The sequence below is a fragment of the Lotus japonicus genome, chromosome 1, assembly GCF_012489685.1.
Source record: "Lotus japonicus ecotype B-129 chromosome 1, LjGifu_v1.2".
NCBI lineage: Eukaryota > Viridiplantae > Streptophyta > Magnoliopsida > Fabales > Fabaceae > Lotus > Lotus japonicus.
The window spans coordinates 20,349,746-20,376,343 of record NC_080041.1 but is presented as its reverse complement, the minus strand read 5'-3'; the positions used below and the strand labels follow the sequence as shown (position 1 = coordinate 20,376,343).

General features: G+C 35.9%; 3 protein-coding genes and 1 long non-coding RNA gene across 4 annotated transcripts; 2 read left to right on the top strand and 2 right to left on the bottom strand.

Annotated features, from left to right (window-relative positions):
- Positions 1-940: 940 nt before the first annotated feature.
- Positions 941-3,197, top strand: LOC130731697 (uncharacterized). Its single transcript, XR_009016783.1, has 3 exons — positions 941-1,453; positions 1,578-1,715; positions 2,560-3,197. It is a non-coding gene; the product is annotated as an uncharacterized LOC130731697 (long non-coding RNA).
- Positions 3,198-4,180: 983 nt separating this feature from the next.
- On the top strand, positions 4,181-5,011 carry LOC130734056 (uncharacterized). The gene has a single exon (XM_057586351.1). The coding sequence runs from the start codon at positions 4,426-4,428 to the stop codon at positions 4,813-4,815; it is 390 nt and encodes a 129-aa protein (XP_057442334.1). The 5' UTR covers positions 4,181-4,425; the 3' UTR covers positions 4,816-5,011.
- Positions 5,012-7,889: 2,878 nt separating this feature from the next.
- On the bottom strand, positions 7,890-10,599 carry LOC130734055 (L-type lectin-domain containing receptor kinase VIII.1-like). The gene has a single exon (XM_057586350.1). It carries the CDS (start codon positions 10,560-10,562, stop codon positions 8,457-8,459), a length of 2,106 nt encoding a protein of 701 aa, XP_057442333.1. The 5' UTR covers positions 10,563-10,599; the 3' UTR covers positions 7,890-8,456.
- A 5,569-nt stretch (positions 10,600-16,168) lies between these two features.
- On the bottom strand, positions 16,169-18,026 carry LOC130734054 (60S ribosomal protein L9-like). The gene is made up of 3 exons (XM_057586349.1): positions 17,571-18,026; positions 16,575-16,697; positions 16,169-16,456 (listed from the first exon to the last, which is right to left on the bottom strand). The coding sequence occupies exons 1-3, from the start codon at positions 17,940-17,942 to the stop codon at positions 16,373-16,375; spliced, it is 579 nt and encodes a 192-aa protein (XP_057442332.1). The 5' UTR covers positions 17,943-18,026; the 3' UTR covers positions 16,169-16,372.
- Positions 18,027-26,598: the final 8,572 nt, after the last annotated feature.

Here is a 26,598-nt window from a genome sequence, read left to right as displayed (position 1 = left end):
TGGTGAGAAAAAAATGACAATTGTCTCTAACTACTTCAACAAGTATGTCATTTTTAATTATTTTAGTTAATTTCAAAATTGCTTTTTTAAATTACTCATTCTTATTTCTTTATTGCAGGAGAAAGATCATCAACAACAACAAGAAACACACATTACTTAGTGATATATCCCCGTTGCAGATGATTGGAAAATAAAACTATGAGTTTCACATATATGGTAATTTACTAAACAATTCTTCTCATTCAATTGAAATCATACAAATATATCATCATTTATATATTTATATGACACAAATCAGTAACAAAGTGTGAGCCACATAAATTTATATACTGCACTAGAAAGATAGGTGTAAAATATAGCACTCACTATATTCTTGATAAGAAATAGGAATCTTTCACTCCTCAATATTGTCATATTATGGAAAAAAAATAGCAACTTAATCATTCAAAGGGAACAAATGACGTCCATCCTGCAGTTAGATAGAATCTATTTTTATGTTCGTGAAAGTGATTTTAAAAGAACTTTTATGCCACCAGCAATGGTAAACAACCACATCAATCTTGATAAAAAAAAATTAGCACAACTGATAACATCATTGCAACGACTAAATCAATATTAGAAAAAAAATAGTAGACTACCACGTTCATTTCAATACTAATCTAATTAAGTAATTAAATTTCTTTTATATAAAAAAAACTACTCTCATTTCAATCTCAATAGAAATCTACCTATTTTTTCTTCCGATGAAGCAAAAAAAAAAAAGAAATCTACCTGTTTGATCATTTTTTCCCTTATTAGAGAAAGAAAGTGTGAGAATATCATAACTCAATTATATACATATATTCTAAATATTCTTCTAAATAATAGCTTTCTTACCTTTCTGCAAATTTAAATTTACAATTAAAAAATACAAATTAAAAACGAGTTGCACGGGTTTAATTTCTAGTTATATTATTATTAGAAAATTGGAAGAGAAAAAAAAAGGATTCACTAAACCTAGCTTACCCTAACCCACGTTGCAGCCCCACACCCCAATTACCATTGTCAATTGCAAAAACAAAAAAAAAACCTAACATCCCCTTCAATCTCCCCCACGCATGTTACGATCTCCCCGCACATCACGTCTTCACTATCAGCAAAACTGTGTTCCCTTGACCCACTCCAATCTCCATCCTTCCATAGTTGTGTCACCAACACATTCAAGGGGTTGTTGCGACTGTAGCACCCAAGCATGACGAAGATGATGCATGCGCCACGCCGTAGTTGGGAGGTATGTCTTAGATGAAGAAGTTCCTTGGCGCAAAGATCTGATGTGGCTCGCAATTTCCCTTGATTTAGTGAGCAATTGAGCATTGTTTCGTATGATTTGGTGAGGAATTGTTGCCTTGAAATGTCTAGAACATATAGCTGCTCAAACCATATTGTTGCTGCGCATGGAGGGATACAAAGCCAGGTGCACTCTATACTTGTGTGTTGTCACTTTATGATTGTGAGGCCATGAATCATGGTGCTTTTAGCTCGCTGTGCTCTTGCTCATGAACAAAACGTGAAATCTATTTTATTTTGATTATGATTAGCTGTAGATGAGGAAACAAGAAAGATGCAAATGGATATATTTGGAGTTGATCTTTCAAAGGTTTTCTGCTACTAGGTCTTTCGGATATTATGAGGTTGTTGGGAGCAATCCACTTGATTCATTATAGTGGCTAATTCAAGTGAGTGATTTTCCAATCACTGTGGCGTATTTTTAATAATTATATAACTGATGATTTGATTACTTTAGCATATTGCATATTAATTAAATTGGGGAAACATGTTTTACAGTTCGTGAATTATCTGAAAGCTAGTTTTATGAAGTCTATTTGATTCTGATTATGAACTGACATGAGAAAGAAATTTATATTGCTTTGATTTTGGAAATTATGTGAAACTGAGATTGTGAACTTGGAAAGTTGATTATGAGACTTTTGACGAGACTTGAACTGGTTTGAGAAAACGGTTTTGGGGATCCTTGATAGAACCCCGTAGCCGTTAACGGAGGTAACGGCCTAGGTGCACCTAGCTAGATTGATTTCGGGAGGAGAGGGCTATCCGTTAGATGGAGCCGCCAGTGCACGGAGAGGGCTATCAACGAGATGTAGCTTCCCCTGATGATACGATTCGACATGTGATACGAGAGAGGAAAGGGTTATCCGTTAGATGGAGCCGCCCCTATCGGATAGGCCATCCCTTAGGAGGAGAGGGTTATCAACGAGATGGAGCCGCCTCACGGTTCACATGTGTGACCCTATTAAATTATATTTCTGATTTTTAAATGCTTCCATATGACTGACATGATTTTTATTCAGTTTCATTGAAACAGTTATTTATAAACTTGGCAGTTTGATCATCTCTTATTTGAAATGATTCTTATTAATTTTATTAATATTATATATTTTATCCATTCTGAATTGATAGTGAAAAACTCGTGCTTCATATGTTTCCCCTTTCCTGTTCATGGTGGTTGTTAAATCCTCACTAAGTCTTTGTGACTTACCCCATTCTTATTTCCATCCACAGGAAACTAAGTAGTAAGCTGGTGTCAGATTCAGATCGTTCAACTTATCTTATTGGTAGGCCTCCTTTGGTTGGTGGCTCGATTGATGTCTTTCATTTGATTCTAGTTATCTGCAGCTATAGGGAGTCTTAGGAGGATTTAGATTTGAGATTGTTATTTATTGTTTTATTGTAAAAGCTGCACTTGAGTGCTAAAATTGAAAATTTCCTTTTAATGGAAGTATGAAAATGGAGATCATTATTTGACAGGTTTTGTCATTTGAGATATTGGTAATACAGTTGAGATCTTGTATATTTATTTTTATAAATATAGAGAAACATATGTAACTTTAGAGAATAGTTTGGAAAATGATTTTTGTGAGAATCAGGCTTGCCAGACTAGGGTGTTAGTCTGTGCGCTGGTCACGACTTAGGATTTCGGGTCGTGACATTCTTCACCATCGCCTCCACCATCTTCGCTACTGTCACCTTCGCTACCGCGAACTCCAGACCATTCAGCCTCACCGGCGTCGTCGCCTCAGATAACGGTTACTCAGGGTGAATGATGGGAGGTTATGCGCAACATAAGCGATATACAGCAGCGAAACGAGCATTTGCAAGCGCAACTCGATTTCTTTCGCCAAGAGCAGCAGGATGACAATGTTCGTGAAGCGGAGACAGTTGCTGAATTTCGTTCTTTCTCGGCGGAGGTGGAGAGTGTCGCCATTCCTGATAATATGAAGACTTTGGTTTTAGAATCTTATAGTGGAGAAACCGATCCAAAGGACCAATAAAATGAGATTTTTAGATATTAAGGTTAATCAAAATTTGTTCAATAAAGTTAGAAAATGTGTCATTCCTTTAAAAAAAAAAATTTTAGTGATTGAAATATTAGGAGAGTTGGGTATCAATTTTAGTGATTTTTTAATACCCGTAGGAAAGTTCAGGTGGTAAGAGTTGGGGACATATAGGTAGGGTAGGGGAGGTCCAGGGATCAATTTCTGGTGTGTGCACTTTATCTTTCTGATGTAGCGAAAACAATTTTTTTAGTGATTAGGAAAAATAAACACCAAACTACAATCATCAAGAGGATCAACAAGCTCTATATAAACACTTTGCAATTGTAATTAAACACACAAAAAACAATGATTTAGGGCCGGTTTGTTTCATGTTTTCAAAACAATTTTCAGTTTTTAAAAACTGAAAACCTGTTTGGTAGAACCTATTTTCAAAAACAGTTTTTGAAAATAGTTCTCATTTTTTAGTTTTTAAAACTAAAAAATTAAAACAGTTAAAAAATGTTTTCAATTTCTGTTTTAAGTTTTCAGATATCAGTTTTATAAATGTTGGAAAACATGTCATTCAACGACATGTTTTCTTCTTCCAAAAACAGTTTTTAAAAATTGTTTCCGAAAATTGTTTTAAAAAACTGAAAACAAAACTGCAACCAAACAAGCCTATAGAAGTAAAAATAAAAATTAATTTGTTTAGAAAGTAAAATGACCAGACCGCATTTCTCCTTACCTGCTTTACTTTTTGGTATTCGACTAAGGTAGTCGATAGACGAGCCGAGACTAATCTCTCGCACCACGTTCCTTATTTATTATTTTGGTTTTATATAAAGTTAGTTGAAAAAGAAAAGACAGTTGGCCTACTTCATCGGCCAAGAAGATTCTCTTCATTCCCTCTTTCCTCTCTCAAACTCTCAGAAATAGAAAACCCTCAATTTCGTCAATTAGGGTTCAATCCAATTTCAAAATTCCCAATTCTCTCTTCCAATACCCATCTCAATTCTCTTCCAAATCCTCAAACTTTCCCCCTCTGGGTCCTCCAATTGCCGTCATTCACCGCCGGCGAGCCACCGTAGCTCGCATCTCCGGCAACCAAATCATGGCGAAGTTCTCCGATCTTCGCTTCCTCGCCGTCTTCGCTCTCTGCATCATCATCTTCCCCGCCGTATCCACCGCCGAGCTCGAAGAACCCTCGGTCCTCCAATTGCCGTCGTTCACCGCCGGCGAGGAGCAGAGCCTCTGCCCTTTAACGACGCCGTCTTCTTGCCCGGCGAAGTGCTTCAGAACGGACCCGGTGTGCGGCGCTGATGGCGTGACGTACTGGTGTGGCTGCGCTGAAGCCGCGTGCGCCGGTGCGAAGGTTGCGAAATTGGGGTTCTGTGAAGTGGGGAATGGGGGAACCGCGCCTTTACCTGGTCAAGCATTGCTTTTGGTTCACATTGTGTGGCTCATTGTGTTAGGGTTCTCCGTTTTGTTCGGGCTTTTTTAGGATTCTGTATGTATGAGGAGATGTTGATTTATTTGTACCATGATGATGTATGTGTACATGATCTTTTTTTCTTTCTTTCTTTTGAGAATTGTGGTGATGGGGTATGTTGATTCATGGTTCATCTGTTATACTCGGGAATTTGAACATGTTGATTCTTTTTCTATTGTTAATTGATGATATAGCCATTCTTTTATTATCTATCTGTGTAATGTTTTCATATTGGTATTGTTACTCTGCAGAATTTTGCTTTGTTGTGTGGAAATTTCTGCTACATTTGTTGTTGTTGGTTGATAGTCTTAGCTAATGAAGAATTCTGCTATGCGTTTTAATTTGGACTTCGATTTACATGCATCGCGTTCGTTTTGATAAGATCAAAACTTGTTTCTTCAATCCTTCAGGGTTAATACTTGGAATTGTCTCCAAGATATAGATGTTTTTATCTGGCCTGCTATTATTTAATTGTTTCCAATCCTTCAGTGTTAATACTTGGAATTATTCAAAACTTGCTATTATTTCAATTCTGATTTCTGGACCTTTATTATTGTCATTCAGGGCCTGCTATTATTTACTCATTACATCGCTTTCGTTGAACTATGAGCCTTGATATTGTCAATTCACACCTTTCTTGTTTGATTATGTGGGTGTGGTGTAGTTTACAATTTCCTGCAACCTGTGTCTTTGGTTCCTTGGATGATGGATGATGTAGTGTTCAAACACCATCCTATTTTTCTGGCCAAGTTTCTTGCTGTGTGTTGCATACTTTATATTTGTCATTCCTAGCTGAAGAAAGACATGGATATGACATATGTGATGATTAATAGAAAATTACATTGGTAGAATGGCTGAACTTGGAATAATTTCTTGAGTTGGGGGTAATTGTGGGGACAAGCATTTGTGGGTGAAAGTGTCTCTCTTATCTTACATTTTCTTATTCAACCAAACCAAGTGCAGCTATCTGCAGGGACATTGAGTGGTTAAAGATTTCCCTGTCCACACTCCACAGTATTATTTAATGAGATTTGGCTTTACTTGCACATGTATTCCCTCTGATGTTCTTTAAATCTCAATCATTTGTGATTGCTTATTTTATTCCCTAAAGCTCTTCTGTCAATTTAGAGGAGCCAAGTCATGTTTGATGTATATTGTCTCCATTTCCTTTACCTAACGAAGCTTGCATACACTTGGTTAAGCAATTATGGATTTCTTATTTGTTCATCATTTAAATTTGTATCAACCTGCCAAGCTTGTAAGATCAGTCTGACTTTTGATTTGTGGTTATCAAAACTGAGTTAATTGTGAATGATTATGTGGACACATCCTTTGAGCGTAAAAGTTTATATAATATTCTCACGAGAGATAATTTTGTTCGAGTTATTTAGAACCCATATTGAGTGACAGAGCTTCTACAAGTATGTAAAAAATTTAAACTTGAGACTCAATGCTATGTATGATTCTTTTAAATATGGCATGTCAATGGTTAAGGTCAATTAAAGGGTTGGCACCATCTTGCTCAGCAGAAATCAAAGCCTCGCTAGATAATCAATATCATCATTGTATATTTGGAATTGATATAGCAACATATAATTGACCTCGAACCTTGCTCACTTGATCCATTGTTGCACCTTCTGATGCTACTAAGATCAAGACACTCTTCCTCTCCTCAATTGATGCATAAGTTAGTACTGAATGAGTAAATGTTGTTAGTTCCTACAAGGACACAGCTAGAGAGTTGGATGTGGGGGTGGTAACATTTATTTTAACATGAAACATCATGTAACATGTCATCCTCCAACACCTAAAGAATTGAAATCTTGACCTGAGGAGATATCTAGAATTAACCATATGAGGTGAGAGGGGCCATGAGTTCCTAGAAGAGGTACCAGAAGTTGGAGTTGGGAATGCAGTTTGCCAGAACTGGAAGACCACTTCTTGCAAGACCACTTCTTGCACATGTATGATTATTTCTTAACCATGCTCAAAGTGAGACTTTGTTTCATGGATTTCTCAAGCATGCCTTGAATGAAGATTTCTTAAGAAGATCCGAATCCGAAATCTTACTCAACAAACAAAACTTCTTGCTAAAACACAGAATATTTCAAGACAATTTTTTTATTAATCTATTTTATAAGAAATTAACAAAATTAGGGGTGTCTAATACTTGGAGATCCATCTAACACCCTTGAACAACTGATCTAAGTTCGAGATAATTAAGTAGGCCTAAAATAAAATTAATAACAAAAGAATATTTTAAATATAGTGTCTTAAACATAAGCCCTTCTCCAAACTTTGATTTTTTCTCTTTTTTTTTTGAATGATTTTTTTTTTCTCATTATTACCAAGTCAAGTCCCTTAAGAGACAAGGGAGGAGAAAAGTTATAAAAAATCATAAATTTTATTAACTTTATAGAAACACATCAACCATGAAATTGAAATAAAAAGAAAAATGTTTGACGCCAAAATTCAATTTAGTTAAAACTTTAAAAATGTAGATAGTATTATTTTCCTAACAATTATTGTCACTTAGTTTGACAAAAAAATTAAATATTAATAATTTATAAATTGCAATTTTATTTGAATTTTTTTATTTATTCATTTATTTTTTAATCCCAAAAAAACTTTAATATGTTGCAACTAAATTAATGCTTGACATTGAAAAATGTTTTATATATTTTTACCCCATCTAACATTTTCACATGATAACAATATCCACAAATGAAAGTCATCAATCTTTTTAAGTTCAGCATAAATTATTTTACTGTGTCAACAAGGATTTTATAAAATGTTACTTTCTTCAGAGTTCAAATCAATTCTGTCAAGTAAATTAATATTTACCAAAAAAAACTTCCAAAAGCTAATATATTGTCTGGGACTTTCTATAAACAACCCATGTGATATTATTCCTTCTATTTGACTTGAAACCAGATGCTATGTTGCTATATAAGTATGGGCGTGATTGAATGATTAACTACTCTATAGAATGATAGTCTGGACAACTTTGAGCTCAGAACACAAACATAAATGATAGGAGTAATAGTCTAGGAGAGAAGAACTTTAGGGGCAAAAATAAAAGAATATGCACTCAGTCTGATAACATTGATCTTTGCTTTATTTAATAGAACCTTATATTGCTACTTTATTAACTAATCATGCCTTTACCATTCCCAAGTTGTGGGATTCCAATTGGTACCCTTTATTATTCCACTAGGATAATAATAACACAAGAAAACTGATTCTATTGTCCCCTTCATAACAATAATCATAACCAATTTTCACCCACCACATAACAAGAAGGCTCAAATACACCACCTAGGCTGTGAACCTTCAAAAGAAATGGTAATAGAATGTTTGAATCAAGTAATTTTTTCTCGAAATCAATTCAGTCAACCAGAAGTTACTTACCAAAACTTCCTCCAGAATCGATTCTGACTCTTTCCAAACATAAGCATACTGAACATGAAAACATGATCACCCCTATCTCCTGCAGAGTCCATATTCACAATACTCCCAGCAAGAATGATACAATATTTATCAAGCATCTTCACAAGCACACTAAACATTTGCTGCATTTGGGCTTAATAATGACCCCTTCCACATTTATAAATAACTTGCTTTCATAACCATCTCTGATTAACACCATGGGTTCACTTGAAAGTGCAAGAGTATGTGTTGCAAAGTCCAGTGTTGGCACTATTGTAAGGAAACAAGGTAACAGGGCGAGTTCTCGGAAGATCAGGAATAGGCTTGTCCATGTGAAGAAGAAATTCCACCACTTGCTCCATAGAGGGCCTCCCTTTGTTCTCATTCAGAGTGCAAAGCAACCCGATTTCGAGAACACGAATCGCATGCTCCAAGTTGATCAATGATCCCATTCTCCTATCTACCAGCTTCACTTTCTCATTAGTCTCATGCAAGTTCCAAGCAAAATCCAACAAGTTTTTCTCTTCTGGTTTTCCCTCATCAATCTCCACCCTTGGTCTTCCAGCTACCACTTCCAACACAAGCACACCAAACTCAAACACATCAGCACCTAGAGACACTATTGCCTCAAACTGTTTTGATTCTGCCCCAACTAGCACAAACCCAAAATCTCCTAAAACAGATCTGAAACTTACATCCAGAAACACACTGCTACATTTCAAGTTCTTGTGGGCTAGTTGCTTAGCATGGAGGAAGCTTAATCCATCCGCAACATCTTTTACAACTTTGAACCTTCTAGTCCATGGAAGAACACCAGCACCAAAGAGCCACTTATCTAAGCTTCCATTCGGGACAAAGTCATAGACCACCATGATTTCATTGTTGTCTTGACACCACCCTCTCACAGGAAGCAAATTCGGGTGGCGAGCATGGCTAATCGCTTTGATCTCCTTCAACAAACGTCTCCTATCGGATCCATGAGTGTTGAGAAACTGAGTTGAGAACCTTTTCACAGCTACTTGGCTTCCATTAGGAAGCTTTCCTCTGTAGTACACTCCTCTAGAATCACTACCTAGCAACTCAATCTCACTGTATGATCTTGTTGAAGAGGATAGTTGAGAGAAAGTGAAGCGGCGCGGCTTGTTGGGAGGTCTTGGTCTGTGAATCGCTGCCTCAATTGAAGTGTTTGATTTGGCAGCATTTCTTCTGAGTTTACTGATAAAGTAAAAACCAATGAGAACAACCACAGCTGAAGCCACTGCAGCCATAAAGATCAAAAAGCTTCTTGGAATTTCATTCTTACTAGACTTCTTGGTAGCTGTTGTTTCTGTAGTATTCTCAAGCATGATCTTACCCTGGCAGGTTTCTGATGAAGGGAAATGAAGAACGGCTTGGCTAGTGGAAGTGAAGTTCCAAGAGAGTATGTTGTGGATTTGGGTGTGGTTACCTGTGGAAGCTGAGAACCCCACAAACATGTACTCATTGAGATAAGGAGAGAGATCCAACGTTTCTGAGAAGATTGGCTTGGAAGGTTTGAGTTCTTGGTTGGGTAGTCCAAGATGAATTTCCATTCTCCTCTGAGGACCATCATAGGATATCCAAGCATGGTGAACAAAACCATCCTTAAGGGACACTCCAAATTCAGAAACATTGATGATTTTGGTAGATATGATGCTACCTAAGTTGACACCAACATGATTGTCATTTGGATCTCCAAACTCTGGGCTCATTCTTGTGTCAAATTCCACGGCCACTGCCTTGTAAGCATTTTCACAAGCATCATTGAGCATGCCAAGCCATGGCCCTGACCTTCCCACAGTGAACTCATCTTGGACTATCATGAAGGTGAGGCCACTACCACCACCACCAACATCAGCAGCAGCAGCACCACCAACACCACCACCGCCGCTGCCGCCGCCACTCACTGAGGTTGTGGAATTATGCAGCTGAAAAGCAAAAGTGGTTTCAAAGGAAGCTGGGGTCTTGGTACTGGGATCTAGCAAGCGAATTGGGAAGGAATATAAACCTCTACCTGCTAGATGTTTCAAGTCGGTTTCTTGAGATTCATGGGGGATTTGAAGAGCACCCTTTTGATCTGAGAGCTTGGCACTACCTAGGAGCTTCACATCATGTTCTAATCTGGGGTTGTTGTTGAGGCTGAAATCAGGGAAGTAAAAGTGTTTTGTAACATTTATTGGAACATCACTAGCTGAATTAACTGTAACTGGGTATGTTCCTATGGAGGCTAGAACATTGAACATGCAAAACATGAGAAAGACATGAAACAAGGAAGCCATTGCATGAGAGAAATTAGAGAAAAGTTCAATCATTCAGCAAGATGATATGATTTGTACCCGAACTAATAATACAGATAAGGCTAGAAACATGGTGAATTAGGTACAAATACTTTATGTAATTTTTTTTGTCTTATTATAAGTATCTTAGACAATCTTACTTGAGTCATGAACATCCACATCCCGATGATGCAAGTTCTTTCCAACAAGTTTCTTTTTTCATACCTTAGTATCAAATTTAAGATTTGGTTAAGAAGAATTAGGCATACACCACTTGAACTAACCAACTATCATGCAAATCTGACTAAACAATGAATTGGACTCAATTTAAAAACCAAAGGGCACTTGAAATTATCTGATGTAAATTATTTGGAGGGGTGAAAAAGATTCAGGCAATCAACTTGAGTCATGGTTACTTCATTCATGTTGGGGCAATAAGCAAGCAAAAAATAATAATAATAGGAACAAAACAATAGATAACCTTCTATGTGGAGTGTGACAGAGGAGTCATATGTATGAGGTGCAAAATTGGTTCCTGAAAATTCCTGGGCCACTCACGTTTTAGTTTGGGAGGTAGCAGTTTTGGAGCCAACCTGTTAGTGCACGCAACTGTGAATGGTTTGAAATTCTTGATATTTTTCCTTTATTTGTTTTTATTGATATATTATTAAAAAATATTTTTTAGATAATAACAATTTTGGCTTAATCAATAGTTTCTCAACTACACTATTATTTTTAATTAAAAAACTAGTATGTTTGATTTTCATACATTATCCTAAATCCTAATCCAAAATTCTTAAAATTAAAATTTGAGCTAGATTTCACTTTACTCCAAAAGCTAGTTTTGAGAGTTACTTTATCTTTTATAATAAGTGTTCGGACATGAGAATTTGGGAGAAATCTCTCCATACCGTAATAGAGAATCACTGTGGTTTGAAGTGGTTGTTGTCCATGAGATCACCTTCCAGGTTCCACCTCCAAAAAATACTTTGATGCTTAGTGCAAGTGTTGGGAGAGTATTTCAGAGACTCAGTTAGAACTCATGTCTAAAGGAACGATAGAACTGATTATAGGCTTGAAACTCATGACAATTGTGTCTGTTAGTGTGAGGGAGAACCTTTAAGCTGGGCTTCCGAGCAAACAGATGATCTTTGGCCGCCTTCCCTTAGTTTGATGTGTCTCAGACTTCAAGTGACCAAGTAGACATTAGCGGGGCGAGATGCTTCTTCTCGAGTCGTTCAGTCCGGCCTTATGGCAAATGCTTTGGTATATGCTTTTTGGTTGGTGAGATATCTTCAAACCAGGTAGCTCAGAAGCCGGCCGGAACAATAACTTTCTTTTATATGCAAATGTTAGTTGTTAGTAAATTAGTCTCTCTTCAGGGTTCAAACCTTGGACTCTTCACCCTTCATCTCACTCAACCCTTATGTCTCTTAACTTTTACCCCTTGAGCTAACTTATTTGACCGCACATTTAGTTAATGTCGGACCTTAACATCCCTACATGTCTAGGGCTAAACATCTAGAACGTAAAATTTGAAGCGATGAACATTTACGGGTGACTCATGTTTAAGTGGTCCCCAATAAATAAATCTATGATATACTATGTATGATATCATCTTAGAATTTATATTATATCTAACTCTACCACAAAATTTAAAGTGGAGTTGCCCTACCTTTTATAAAAATTTACTTTGGTGATATCTCTGGCATCTTAACAAAATGTAAACTAAAAGAAATAGATTTTGACACATCAAACTTACTTTTTCCCCCAATCATAATTCGCTCATTTTATTTTACTGTCTCCCCTTTTCTGATTTTGTTACATTATGTCTGATTTGTCTCTCTTATATTCTTATCTCTAGTCCAAATGGATCTGGAGTGAGAATTAATTTTCATAAAGAAAATCAGCATCAGATATAAACTAAGATCTACTAACACGTTTCTAAGGAATCTTCTGCATCAACATTCAAATCCTGTCGAGATCTATGAATGTGATGTGAAGCAGCCAACCAATCATTGTTTTGTGGTACGTGATTAATATAGCAAATATAATTCAAGAAAAAGTAAAGAGAGCTATTACGTGACTGGATTAAAGTTTATATGTTTAATTTTGAATAGAATACTGCAAACTAATTGATTATTCATCGAAAAAACTAAAGATTAATTAAAAGTAAATCTTACTGTAAATTGATTTATGTTCAAAAACCTTTATTGAAAAAGTGATTATAACAAAATAAATGTTCGTTATGTTTGCCTTAATTTTTATAATTGAAAAATTATTTTTGGAATTTTAGAAGCCATTGAATAAGTTATTTTTATTCGTTGTTCGCTGAAACTCAAGCTTTGCTCTTGGGGTTGAAGTTCCTTTGGAGAAAAAATTGGAAGAAAGTTGTTTGTGGTGTGGATTGTCTTGATCTTATTACTGCTTTGGGTAAGGATAGATTCAGTTTTCACATGTATGGGAGTGCTCTTATGGATATTCACCTTCTCCTTGCAAGGGATTGGGATGTTTGCATTCGCCATATTCCTCGTGAGGCCAATGAGCCTGGACTGTCTGGCCGGAATGGGAGTTCTTTTGCAGTGCGTTGTTATTGACCTTGATGATCCCCCTTCCTTGGTGGTGCCTTTGTTGGCTAAGGATTTAGGCGAGCTTTAGTTTTGTTGTTTAATTTTCCTACTTCCAAAAAAAAATAAACAATATCAATTTTTATGTTATTTTGAAATGTTAAAATAGATGCCATGTTAAAGTAGTTTTTACTTTGTATAAGCTTTCTTTTTAAACAATTTTCCACGTAACTTCACAACATAATTTGTTCAAACTGTCTTTTACTTCTGATTTTGTTATTTTTTAGGTATACCTTAACTACTAATTCTGGAGACTGGAGTTATTTTAAATTTTTTTTGGTCAACAGGAGTTGCTTTTTAAAATGTTTTTGGTCAATCGTTACTTTTCAATTGATATCAAAACCATAAGTCGGCTTTATTTTGCATGTTGGATAATGTATACGATAAAAGAAAAACAAACATGTAATATTTTTCAAAATAAAGACCAAATGACATTTATTGAACATAAATGGGTGAATGATCACTTTCGTCCCTAAAGTTATTAACGTCGGGCATATTAGTCCCTATTCCTCAGAAATGCCTCCCGTAGTCCCTAATGTTTGCAAATGTCGATCACGTTGGTCCCTGGGTTGGCTTCCGTTAGTAAACGTTAACGGGAATGGTGATTTGGCACGTTATGTGTCCTAGTGGAATTTCCACATGGATTTAAATATTGGGAAATTTTTGGAAAACTTAAAAACTTCAATTTAGTCCTAGCCCAAAATCAGAAAATCTTCAATCTCTTCATCATTTTCTTCCTCCTCATCATCTTACCCAAAAACAATCAATTCCAGAAACATTTCTACCTCAAAGACTAAACAAAAATACAAAAGAGATAAAACTGCAGAAATACAGCAACAAAGACAATTCCCTACCCAGCAAAAACAAGAACAAGCCAAAACAAAAGTCACAAAAAGACAACCCACCAAGCCAATACACAATTCCATGATAAAGCCAACCCAGCACCGAAACTTCAAGCTTGGACACCTTGCAAGCAATGAAATCCACCCAACAAGAATTTTTTTTTTGATAAGCCATTATATTATTAATAATAAGGCACAATGGGTGCCATCCATGTAACAAACAACAAGAGAAAAAGAAAAAGAAAAAGAGATACAAGAGCACACAATAACAAGTAGCAGGGGAGGGGAAAACAGAATAAACAGAACCAAGGCAAGATAGAACCCCTCATGAACCTTCCAACCATTTACTGCTAAAAGTTGTAGCATTAGAATCCCAAACACACCCTGCAGCAAAAAATCTCACGCTTTCTCCAACCAGATATAGTACCACGGGACATAAATCACTAATCAAGGACCACAAGCCAATTAAAGGTCCAAGATGAAGACTTAACCATTCAAATTCCATACATGAGATAGGACTTTGTCAATTTCAGCAACTGCACCCTGTTCATCTCCTTCTTCCTCACTTTTCATAACTTCATCACACCTTTGCATAATCTCCCTCATAAGATCCTCCATCTTTATCATCTTCTGCAAGCACATCCAAAAAAATGAAAACAGAGAAAACCCATGATTCCCAACCCAAAAAAGAGATCGAGAGAGAGAGAGAGGGGATGAGGAACTTCAAACCCAGAATCAGATTTCCCTCCTTCATCTCGCAATTAGCCTATTGATCCGAGCTCAGAGATCGATTTGAACCTAGATTGAGACCCAGAACTCGTTGATGGTCATAGCTTTGAACCCAGACATCCAAGTTGGAGGGATTGGAGTTGAAAACTTTTTCCTCTGTTAATCTCCCTATCATTAAATTCTGCATCTGGAAGATTTGCTTCTCCCACAACATGGATGTCTCCCCGTTCGAGACCCAGAACTTAGTTTAGGGTTGGGATGGTGGCTGGTAAGGGATAGAACAAGGTGTTGAAGGGATGGGTTTGGGGTTGTGGCCGATGATTTTGCGTGTAGAGGAGAGGCTATATGAGTTTAAGAAAGCTTCAATTTTTTTTCATCTTTTATTCTTCATGTGGTAGATCTGGAAGATGATGAAGATGAAGATGATGGGATGAAGAACAAATAAGGAAGATGAAGAATAAAGAGATAAATCAAAAGAGTTTTTGTTTATATTGTATTTTAATTAGTTATTTTAGTTTTAATGATGTGGAAATTTCTAAATTTAAATGGAAAAGAAAATACAAGTGCTTAAATCCACGTGGCAGGTCCACCGAGGCATATAACGTGTCAAATCATCATTCCCGTTAACGTTTACTAACGGAAGCCAACCCAGGGACCAACGTGATTGACGTTTGCAAACATTAGGGACTACGGGAGGCATTTTTGAAGAATAGGGACTAACATGCCCGACGCCAGTAACTTTAAGGACGAAAGTGACCATTCACACGAACATAAATTAAATGAAATGAAAATAAGTATTAATTAATAAAAAAACTGGACTCTTGAAAACTTTCTAAGCAACACAATCAAAATATTCTTTTCACATAGAGAAATCAATATTCACATTTCCTCTTACGTTTTGTCTGAAACCAAATCGAACTTCTATGTCAAGATGGCCTCCCAATTATTTTTCTAATTCCACTCTCACATTCTTGTCTCTAACCACACAAGTGACTCAGCAGAATCAAACTAAAGCTCTAAAGTGATATACTGAGGACATAGTTTGATAGAGAGGTAAGGGAAGGGCGGGTTGAAAAAAGAAGTGATTGAAGATGAAAAGGGGAAATGAAAAGAAAATTTTGGAAAAGTATGTTGAAGTAAAAAACAGGATTGGTCTTACATCTAGTAGTGTCATCCATATACAAAAACAATGATCAAGTAACAAGTGACATTTCATCAAACTAATTTCATTCAGATTTAGGTTTAGGGTTCGGGGACCATCCCAGATCAGTACCTCTCTACAACATCCACAAAATTCATCGTAGACACACAAATATATACTTGTTGACACAGATATGTCCTATGGCACGAGAGTCGTGAGCATGAATTTTAAAAATGAAATGGGGATAGTGGACATGTATCAGCAAAACAGAAATATGTTGGATGAAGTGCCAAAATGGTGAAGTAACACCAAAACAGAGAAAATATTCCATAACAACGCATGTTTCAGAAATTAAAAATTTTAAATAACATCTTACAGCATAGATAACTTTGATGATAAAAAATAGTAAATTCGATCGCAACAAGATGATAAAATTTGTCTCCAAGGTAATCAATCCACGCATATGAAAGACTCTAAACTAATATCAAAATCCTATTCTTCAATCATCTACTCTTCAACTATTGTTCCCTTCTCGCTAACATAGATACCATCAAGGAACTTCCGGATATCTTTGTTCTTAACATGACACTTCTGTTGAAATAAAAAAAGAAAGGAATTAGAAAAAATACCATTACAATCTTAGCAAGAGTAAAATTGGACAAGGAATGACTGTGATTGTGTGTGTTAAGATAGGAAGAGAACTCCAGACCTGATTAATGAGTGCACAAGATCGAGACACAAGCTCAATGTCATTTCCATCCAAAACCAGCTCATCCTTGACCTTCTCTGATCGAAGAATACTCACACCATCCAACATGTCCACTTTCCTCACCTAAGAATATGGCAACAAAATACATATAGGGATCAGCTTTGCTTTTCAATCAATTATGATACACCCAATTCACAGAAGCTTCAGAATTGATTTTAATGCTTAAAAATCAGTTGTAGAATATTTCAAACATGCACTTAGGTTATTATGTCAATCAATTCCATCATATACTAACAATGTAAACAATTTTATACTAACATTCAATCCATATCTCAGTATTTTGGTCTCCTTTAAAATTAATCATCATGGTATGACAAGATAATAGTCAATCTTAATAGGATGTTTGTGTAAGTCTTACACTATCAATGTATACTCATTAAGCCGAGGGAGCATCAAATGAGAGAGAACCTAATCTTGAATAACAATATAATATTAAATTATCAGTTAATCTAGCTTTCACACACCTCATTTGCTTCCAATACTAACTATCCATATAATGTTAAATTATCAGTTAATCTAGCTTTCACACACACTTCATTTCCTTCCAATACCAATCAATACAAGTGAGTGTACCAAATAATCATGCTCTCTAATCTTAACCATCTTCATTTTTTAAGACAACAACCACAGCAACATCAATTCAACATTTGTGCCCCTTAGCTATATATAATATATAAAATAACACAAAACCCAAAATCAATTGAAACAATAAAACATGATACAATGTGCCACTAGCAATCTAGAAGCAGAACCCAAAAACTAACAAAACAGGGCAATTCACAATCAAAACAATTTACAAATCAGCCACAAAGCAATCACCTCCAAACAAATCAAAGGGTTCTAACAATTCAATAAATGACTAAATAATTAAATAAAAAAAACGAATCAAAAATTAAAATGAAAAGGAAGAAAAAATGTGGGTTGCAAAAAATGTACCTTCTTTTCACCAAGGAAGTTCCTGATCTCGATTGCCTTGTTGTCATTGGTAATGCTAGCATTGATGGGAAAATGGGCATAAACAAACCGCATCTTGTAACGATACCCCTTGGTAACCCCAGTGATGAGGTTGTCCACATGGCTGAGCGCGGTGCGGATGGCGGCGGAGGTTTTCCGGGTACCGAACCACGCTTCCACCCTGAGCTTCTTCTTCCCGTCCTCACCGGTGATGAGTTGGAAATCGAGGTTGAGGTGCTTGAAGTCACGCACCAGCTTGCCGCGTGGTCCTTCGACCTCGATCACCTTGGCATGGACCTTGATGGTGACACCATCAGGGATGTCCATGGTTTCCGATGAGAGGATTGTCTTCATCTCTCACGCTCTCACACGCGCCGCCGCGTTCTTCTTCTTCTTCGTTTGTGTGAGTGAGAGGGTAATTAGGGTTTTGGAAATTGCAGGTTAGAGGAGAATTTATATGTGATGAATATTGGGCCTTTAACGTTGCGTTTGTGAGTTTTGGGCCGAAAATATTCCATGATCGATTTGCTATAGATGAAATTATTATAATGGTTGTAAGAAATAGAAATTTAAATAAAGTAATATTTTATACATGTAATAAACTAACCTAGCCCATTAAGGGTCCACAAAGTAAATTAGCCCCCTAATAATGCTAGTTACAAAGATCAATATCAGTTAAAACAATTTTGACCTATGCAAACCCTCCATCAACCATCCAACGATATGTGAATTACATGGGTTTATGATCCGGGTTCATTCCTTAGTTAGTATATGAATTCTTCAGATACGTCTTCTCATTCATGTATTCAGGTCTAGGGGTGGGAATAAGCTGAGCTTAGGTAGACTTTGCTTAAATAGGTCTAGCTTGTTTAAAAATCTTTAGGCTTGAGCATGGCCTGTGGCCTTTCAAAGCCTTTTTGTGGCCTGCCCGAAAGTCTGACTTGGCCTGATATCCTATTTAAAAACCTGTTTCACAACAAGAGTTTTAAGTTTGCTAAAAAATATATATGTAAAGAAATCATAATATTATAACTTACTAGGTATAGATGAAACTAAACGAGATTATGTTAGTTTCTTAGAGTTGGAGAGTCAATTTAAAACCACACTTCATATTATGGTATTTAGATATGTCATATATATAGACTTACAGCTTTGAATCATTATATAAGTCAATTTGCTTAAATATATAAAAATGTCAATAAGTTTATTTTTTTGTATGACAAATTTCTAATATATAGACATCATCAATGGTAAAATATATTTATACTAATCATATTTACAATGTATTAGAAAATATACTAATCATATTTACTTAAATAGGCTAGCCTGTAAGGCTTACAAGGCTTATTGAATGGTCTGAGTCTGGCCTTCTTAACAAAATAGGCTTTTCAAAAAGCCTAAGCCTTACCTATTTACCAATTTGGCCTGGTCTAACCTGGGCATGTAGTAGGTTAGGCCATAGGCCCCTACGAACGGTCTGGCCTATTCCCACCCCTATTCAGGTCCGTTGACTGTATAAGTGAATATGTTATATGTTACTTTGTTTGTGATTCAAATCCATTTGGTCCAAACTTCAGGCTCACGACCATGATCGATCATGTCGGTCCATAGCAGAATTCCCTACGGATTTTGCTGAAAAATTATGTAGTTTATAGGTAATTTTGATATTTTTAACACACATAGAAATATATGCGGTAAAATTTCCAAAAATATTTGTAGAAAATTTGGTGATCCTCGGGCCTCGACGGACAGTGCATATGTTAATTTCATGAGTATAAACTTATTTCTGATAAGTAAGACATTACATGGAGCATAACTAGCAGGGGACAGGGGCCAACCCCCCCCCCCCACCACAAGAATTTTAGATTCTTTTACCGATTATATGTATTTTTATGTAGAAATTAATATTACTTTCTATTTCTTTTTATAACTTTTCATATTGTCATCATCCACAAACGTATAGAATAAATATATTTTACTTTGTAAGTGATTTGCAAATCTTAATTAAATAGAGGATTTAATGTCCACATAGTATAACTTCTTATACTTAGTTCAGCTTTAGATCATTCAATAATAAGAAAATGTTTAAATCATTCATAAGGAAAACTTTAAATCATTCAATAATAAGAAAATGTTTAAATACTCTGCAGGTCCCTGAAATTGTCTCTCGTACGAAAATAAGTCCCTAAATTTTTTTTTCGATTCCGAATCTCTGAAATTGTTTTTAATCAGAATAGGTCCCTACTCGTGTTTTCAGCTTATGCGGCTTAATTTTTGCTGAGTCAATATTTTCACGTGGCTTTTTGATTTTTTTTGAAATACACATGGATTAAAAAAATAAAAATAAACATTTAAATGTAAAATTAAAACTCTATTTACCTAATTAACCCTAAATCTAAGTAACCCTAAATCCCAAAATCTAATTAAATCTAATTACCCTAAATCCCTAAATTCATGGAACTCGCCCCTCACCTCAGAAACCTTCCCCCACTCTGCTGAAGCTCTGCCTGAGATTTTTCTCTTCCTCTCCTTCCTCCTCATGCCTTCCCTCTCGTTCTCTCAACTCTCTTTTCTCTCTTTCACGTGTTTTGCATCACCCACACCTCTTCCTCACAAATTTCTCAACCAAACCATGAAAGAGCATGTTCAAAACACTCCTGGACCTTCATATATCTGATCTGGGCGAAGAAATCGCAAGAAACAAAGCTAAGACAAAGAAACCGAGAAGCTCCATAAATTCCGACGAGAAGAAACCGACCTGCAACTGATCTTTTCTCTTCAACCGTGACGACCCAGCCCACAAGACCACCACCACTGAGTTCCTGTAAATGTATGGTTACATGTGATTTTGTCCTAGTAAATGTATGGTCATTTGATTTGATTTTAATATATACTAGTATTGATCTCGCGGCATGCACGAATGAAATTGACTTTTGTTACTTATTTTAATGTCATTAATAACTATTAAATGAAATATTAATACATTAATTATTTTCAAAAAATGAAATTATTTAATATTTAAATTACTAAAATATCAAAAAATATAAATATGACATCATCTACCTACTAATTATAGTATGAGAGAGAAAACTTATGATAAAGGACATAAAATAAGGGAGTGATACTTGTCGAAGTTGCCACTTTTTGGTTTCGCAAATAATATATAGTATAAGATTTCTAGAGTAATAGTATCTTGGTCCATACAATTAGCGAAATGTTTAACTCTATGTGTATAGTGAACACTTATGTAGCATTGTCCATATCACTTAATGAAATTGGCGTGGTTGACACATGGATAATGTGAACAATAAAATAAATTAAAACTTATTAAATTTAAAAATACTAAAATCAAAATTTTAATCCCTAAGCCCTAATCTCCATCGATCTTCTTCATATTCTTCCCTCATCTTCATCTCCTATCTTTTTCTCCTGCTTCCCTCATTTTCATCTCCTGCAACCTTAAAATCAATTCAGGTTTCTTCCATGTGATACGAACCTAGTACTCAAATCAAACCCCTTCAAACAAATTGAGCCCTCCCCCAAAACACCCTAGCACCACCCTAGGCTCTTTCCTCCTCCTCCTTCTTTCTACCTTTCTATTCGAAAAATAACCCAACACCACCCCTAAAGTAATTATTTGAAACAATTGAAAATCCCTAACATAGACATTGAGCTTCTATCTCCAACTCTATTCTACCCAACAGAAGCTTCTAAGTAGCGAAGGGGTGTCATGCAAACATAAAGAGAAAATGTGAGGGAGAAGAGAGGGAGATGAGACCAAGAAGAGTAGGGTGTCCTTAGCATGATGTCGTGACTCTGACTAGCGCAAATGGGTGTGGTGAGGGCGCGACATAGGTTTCAACGTGGCTACCCGAAGTGGTGAGAACAAAGGAGTGATGGACTAGTTTGCTTCGTTCAATGATACACTGACGGGATGCCTGATTGAAGGTCAAAGTCACAGTGGTGGTTGCAGAGGTCGAACTAATGGTGGTTGTCTAGAAATTGTAATGATGATGCAATGGTCATGAAAGGGGATCACTGCAGTGGCGCAATTATGGTTAGTTGAGGGTTTGGTTGATGTTGGCTAGAATTGGGTGCTTAGGGGCCTGGTCATCAAGGAGGCTTAGAGGTTTTAGGTTTTCATGTTTTGGTGAATATGATGGAAGAATAGGCAAATCCTACTTTGATAAATTATAACAATAGCATATATCTATCTATATAACCATGTATAGGAGAGTTGAACCATAACATTAAATACAATAGTAGAAATTAAGACCCCTTATTTATCTCCTTGAAAAAAAATATTAAACTCATGACTTTTCATTTTTCATATTACTTATTCACTGTACTTCATGATAAAACAAACCAAATTTACCTATATAAACAAATTAGACACTCATAAAATGAAACTAGGTAATGTTTTCATATATGAACAAATATCAAGAATTAAAATTCATTAATAATAAAATAAAAATTATTAAGAAATAATTTAGAAAAAATAATTTTAAAATTATAATTTTCGCAATAAGGTATTTGTGTATTATTTGAAAAAAAAAATTGTTTTTGATCTATTATATAGTAGTGAAAGTGGCTTGAGAAGGAGGAAACTAATTAAAAAAAGTGAATAAATTTAAATTTGAAAAATAATATTTTACGTTATTTAAGTTTTTTTAAAGAGCTATAAAAGTTACAATTTATTATAATTTTAAAATTTAAAATTACTTTTTTGTTGATAAAAGCACACAAATTATGTTTTTTTTTTGTCTTTTGGCCACTAGTCTCCACAGGGAAAAGGGGCCTTACATGACTAATCTGGCTCAGGATACGGTAGTGATGTCCCTGACCACAAAGGTATCATTTTTTTACCTCAGAAATAACACAAATTATGTTATTAACAAATGAATTATTAAATTATTAAAAAAATTATTAAATTTGAGAATGTATTTTTTTACACAAAGAAAACTCTAAATTATCTCAAGATTTTTATAATACTTATAATTAAAATTTATTTTTAATATTCCTTTAAAGTATAATAATTTTTATATAATGTTGAAAATTATTTAAATAAACTCGTGCAACACACGAGTATTATATCTAGTACTATAATAATAGTATATTAAGTATTATAGTGTCTCCACCAAATAGTAAGTGACCCACATAGCTATATTTCAATCAATAAAGATTTGCTTGCACTCAATACATTCATACTTAAGTACTTAACTCATGACCATGACCACTAGGCTCGTTGTGCCTCCTCCAGGGATTAGCCGATGTGTCATGCTTGGTCGCCGCCACCGCCGGATGCTGTTAAATGTAACTTAGATGGCAGCTTTCGTGTGACAGAGCGGAGGATGGGTGGGGGCGGTGTCATTAGAGACCACTAGGGTCGTTGGGTGGTTGGCTGCTACTCAAGTGATTCGGAGGGTAATGCGTTCAAGGCGGAAGCCACGACGCTGAAAGATGTGCTCGAGCTTGCTTGGAACAGAGGCTTTCATAGAGTAATTTGTGATGTGGATTGTGTTGATTTAGTGGCCACCTTGGAGGATGCGATAGCAGTGCAGCTGCATTCTGATTTCTTGGTGCTTAATTCAATCTCTCAGCTGTTGGCAAAGGATTAGGATGTGAGGATTAATTGCGTTCACCATGATAGTAATGCGGTAGCAGATTACTTAGCAAGAAGAGGTGATGCTACTAGTACCTCGGGGTCTTGGATTCTTGACAATCCAGATCATGATTTGGAGTACATTCTGTTGAAGGACTCTCTGTCTATTTCTTAGTTTCTGTTTGTTCGTTTTGTAATTTTCCGATGAAAAAAAAATGCATTCATACTTAATAGAGAGATAATATACTAGAAGAGAGAAAAGTTGAGACATATGACAAATAATATGATATGAAAAGAGAGATCAAATAAAAGGTGAAAGCATATGGGAATGGGATAGAGGAAAATGTGATATGAATAAATCAAAATCATATATCAATACATTAATCAATTTTTACTACTACTAGAGCTGTTCTCCTTACCATATAATTAGAATAAGTTCAAAAAAAAAAAAAGAATCAAAAAGTTCAAAAAAGAAGTGAAAAGAAGAGCTAGACCCACCATCCAAATCAAGTGAGGGAGAAATACCCTTTTTCCATTTGTGAATGGGACACAAAGGTTAATAAAGTAGAAGAAATAAAATATGTAACTCTTATGTTTCATCATCACATATTTAATCAATATATTTTTTTATATTTTTCAAAGTGTTATATATTGTTAGATAACAACTAAATAGAAAGAAAAAAAAGATTACTATTCCTTTGTGATATATAAAATTTCCTCTAAAAATATTTCTCACTTGAGGTTATTTTTTCTTCTTCTCTAGAGTTTTTTTTATTGTACACTAGGTTAACTAAAAATACAAGGAAATAATATTAAATGCCATTTTTGAGTTGCTCTATAGTTATAAATTTGTGTGCATCTTGACAAAAAAATATAAATGTATACATTGCTCGAACAACATAAAGTTTCAGGACTCATTAATGTGGAAGAGATATGAAAATGATGGAAAAAGGTGTGGGAGGGGAGATCAAAAGTTATTCTTGAGGAGAACTTTGTTGTTCTTGGGGAGAGAGTTGGTTCCTTGCATTTCTAGATTTAATTGCATGCATGAGATGCCAAATAAATAAATCTTTATGGGGAACATGAAGTTAGGGGATTAGAAATAAGGAATTAGGAAAACTATTATGATTTTACTAATTTTTTATAATTTCATTTTCTAATTTATAAATTTTGTGTTCACGAAAGAACTTTCTAGTTAGTCAGACAGAGTGAAAGAGACTGGTGTGGGCCCTAAGATACATTAATCAGACTGGTCAAAGTATCATGTCCATGTCGACCCTAAAGTAATTCCGGATGGGTGGGCCTCTCGGAGTAACCCGACTGGCCTAATGGCATTGTCAAGTCCACGCCACCCAAGTCGTCATAGGCACCAATACTGCAATGGGGATTTTTATGGCCTTTAGCTCTGTGCACTTTGGTTTGGGGCTCTTTCCTAATTTTTGTGTTTTTTGTTTTTCTATCTACATGAGATTTTCTTTAATATCAATAAAGTTCAGTTTGTTCAGAAAAAAAAAATTTGTCTATAAAAAAAAGGAGAATTAAATTTAGTCAAGTTTCATTGTATGTCTTTGACATGAACCAAACATAGTACTGCTTTAATAATTTGTTCATGCTCCAGAAGTTATGCTTGCAGACTTTTGATTCAATGTTTCAATGTGCTTTTTTTCAGTTGACTCACAACCTATAAGTTACAGGTATGGCTAAGGATGGAGAGGTGGAAGCTTTGTATACAACTAAGAAGTTCAGAAAGGAACATATGGAAATGATGCCTCTACCACATATATTGCGGGAGAATCCTATTAGAATTCCGATCCAGTTCCTTAACAGACTCCAAACTCCAAAGTGCATCTGAAGCAAGTATAAATGATGCCTCTTCATTCCTATATATTTAGTTTTCTTTTAAAGGCATTCCTTTATATTTAATTGTGGCACATGTATTAAGAAGTAATATTAATATTTTTTTATTAAAAATACTTATAATTTCCTAATATATCTTTTATTTTCTTCTTAATTCTGGCTCTTCAGTTTTCCATTTATCATTAGAATTTAATAAGTTATTAAGTTACGACGGCATAGTTTGTAAATCATAATTTATTTTTTTAGAAAGCATCAGATTGAGATCAGAGCTCAAGAAATACAGAGGGTAAATGATGATTAGTGTAACAAAAAGCTAATCAACTCTCAACTAGAAACAACCCCCAAAAAAATAAAAGCTAGAAAAACCCTCGAAAAGGCACCTAGGCAAACCAAAACAGCCAGAAAACCCAAGACAAGCAACACAAACCACAAGCCACCCCAATCAACACCGTCTCAACGAACGAGATCTAATATTATCTGCAATGCCTTGAAGGGCAACTTCATCAAAGGAATCATAAGTCAAACCAAGTTGAACCCCTAAGGCCAAGGCTGCTCTTGCCCGGGTCATACCACCTGGAGGTCCCTTGGAACTTTGAGAATCAAAAACCACAAACTACTTGTCCAAATTGCCCACATCAACCTCCCCAAGGTCAAGAGAGGAGGGAATCAACGGTTCCACTGCCGAAGACAGACTCTTAATTTTCCCAGGTCGCCCGCGAGGGAGAGAAGCCTTCACTACAGGGCACCGCTCTTTGCTCACCCCCCCTGAATCACTACCACCAAAGCATACCGAAACTCCACCAAGCGACTTCTTTGGACGGCCCCGACGTCTAGGAAGTTGCGATGTTCCTTCAACACCAACACGAATCAGTTGTTCAGCCCCCTCCCAAGATAAGGGGCCAAAGCACCTTTCAGCAGGAGAGTGAACAACAAGATCAACAAAAGGGGGCAAACAACCAGCTACCAAGTGACACGCATTTTGCTGCACACAGTCTCAGAAGGAGGGAACCTCCAACTTCCAAGAGCGCTCAAGATCAACCGAAAGGAAATCGACTTTGGTAAGCGGCACTGGTCGGAGCAAACCAGAGCAGTAAACGGGGAAGAAGCTGAGTCTCGCCGTCCTCTAGACTGGTTCTCTCCAATCCGCCACTCAGGAAACAAATCATCAACCAAGGGCCTATTGGGCCCTAACCCTTCGCACCCTGCCTCCACACATCGCCAATCAGAAAAAAATTTAGGGAACAGAGCCGCCTCATGAATCCTAGCAATCTCCTCACAACATCTCCATGATACTGGAAACAAGCACTCTTTTGCTGCAGATCGATGCTTCTGGCGACCTACTTGGCTACTTCTTTCGTCCCCATAACCACATCTCGCCACGAGATAGAAAAAGGAGCAGACCCAACAGCCTTGGTTTCTCTCTTCCGCAAAACAGAGAGCACTCTCCTCTGACTGAGATCCATGCTAGCTCCATAATGCTCTCTTGAAATTAAAAAATGACAGATAATTAGATTTTTTTTTCAAAATAGTGTCATATTAAAGAATGATGCT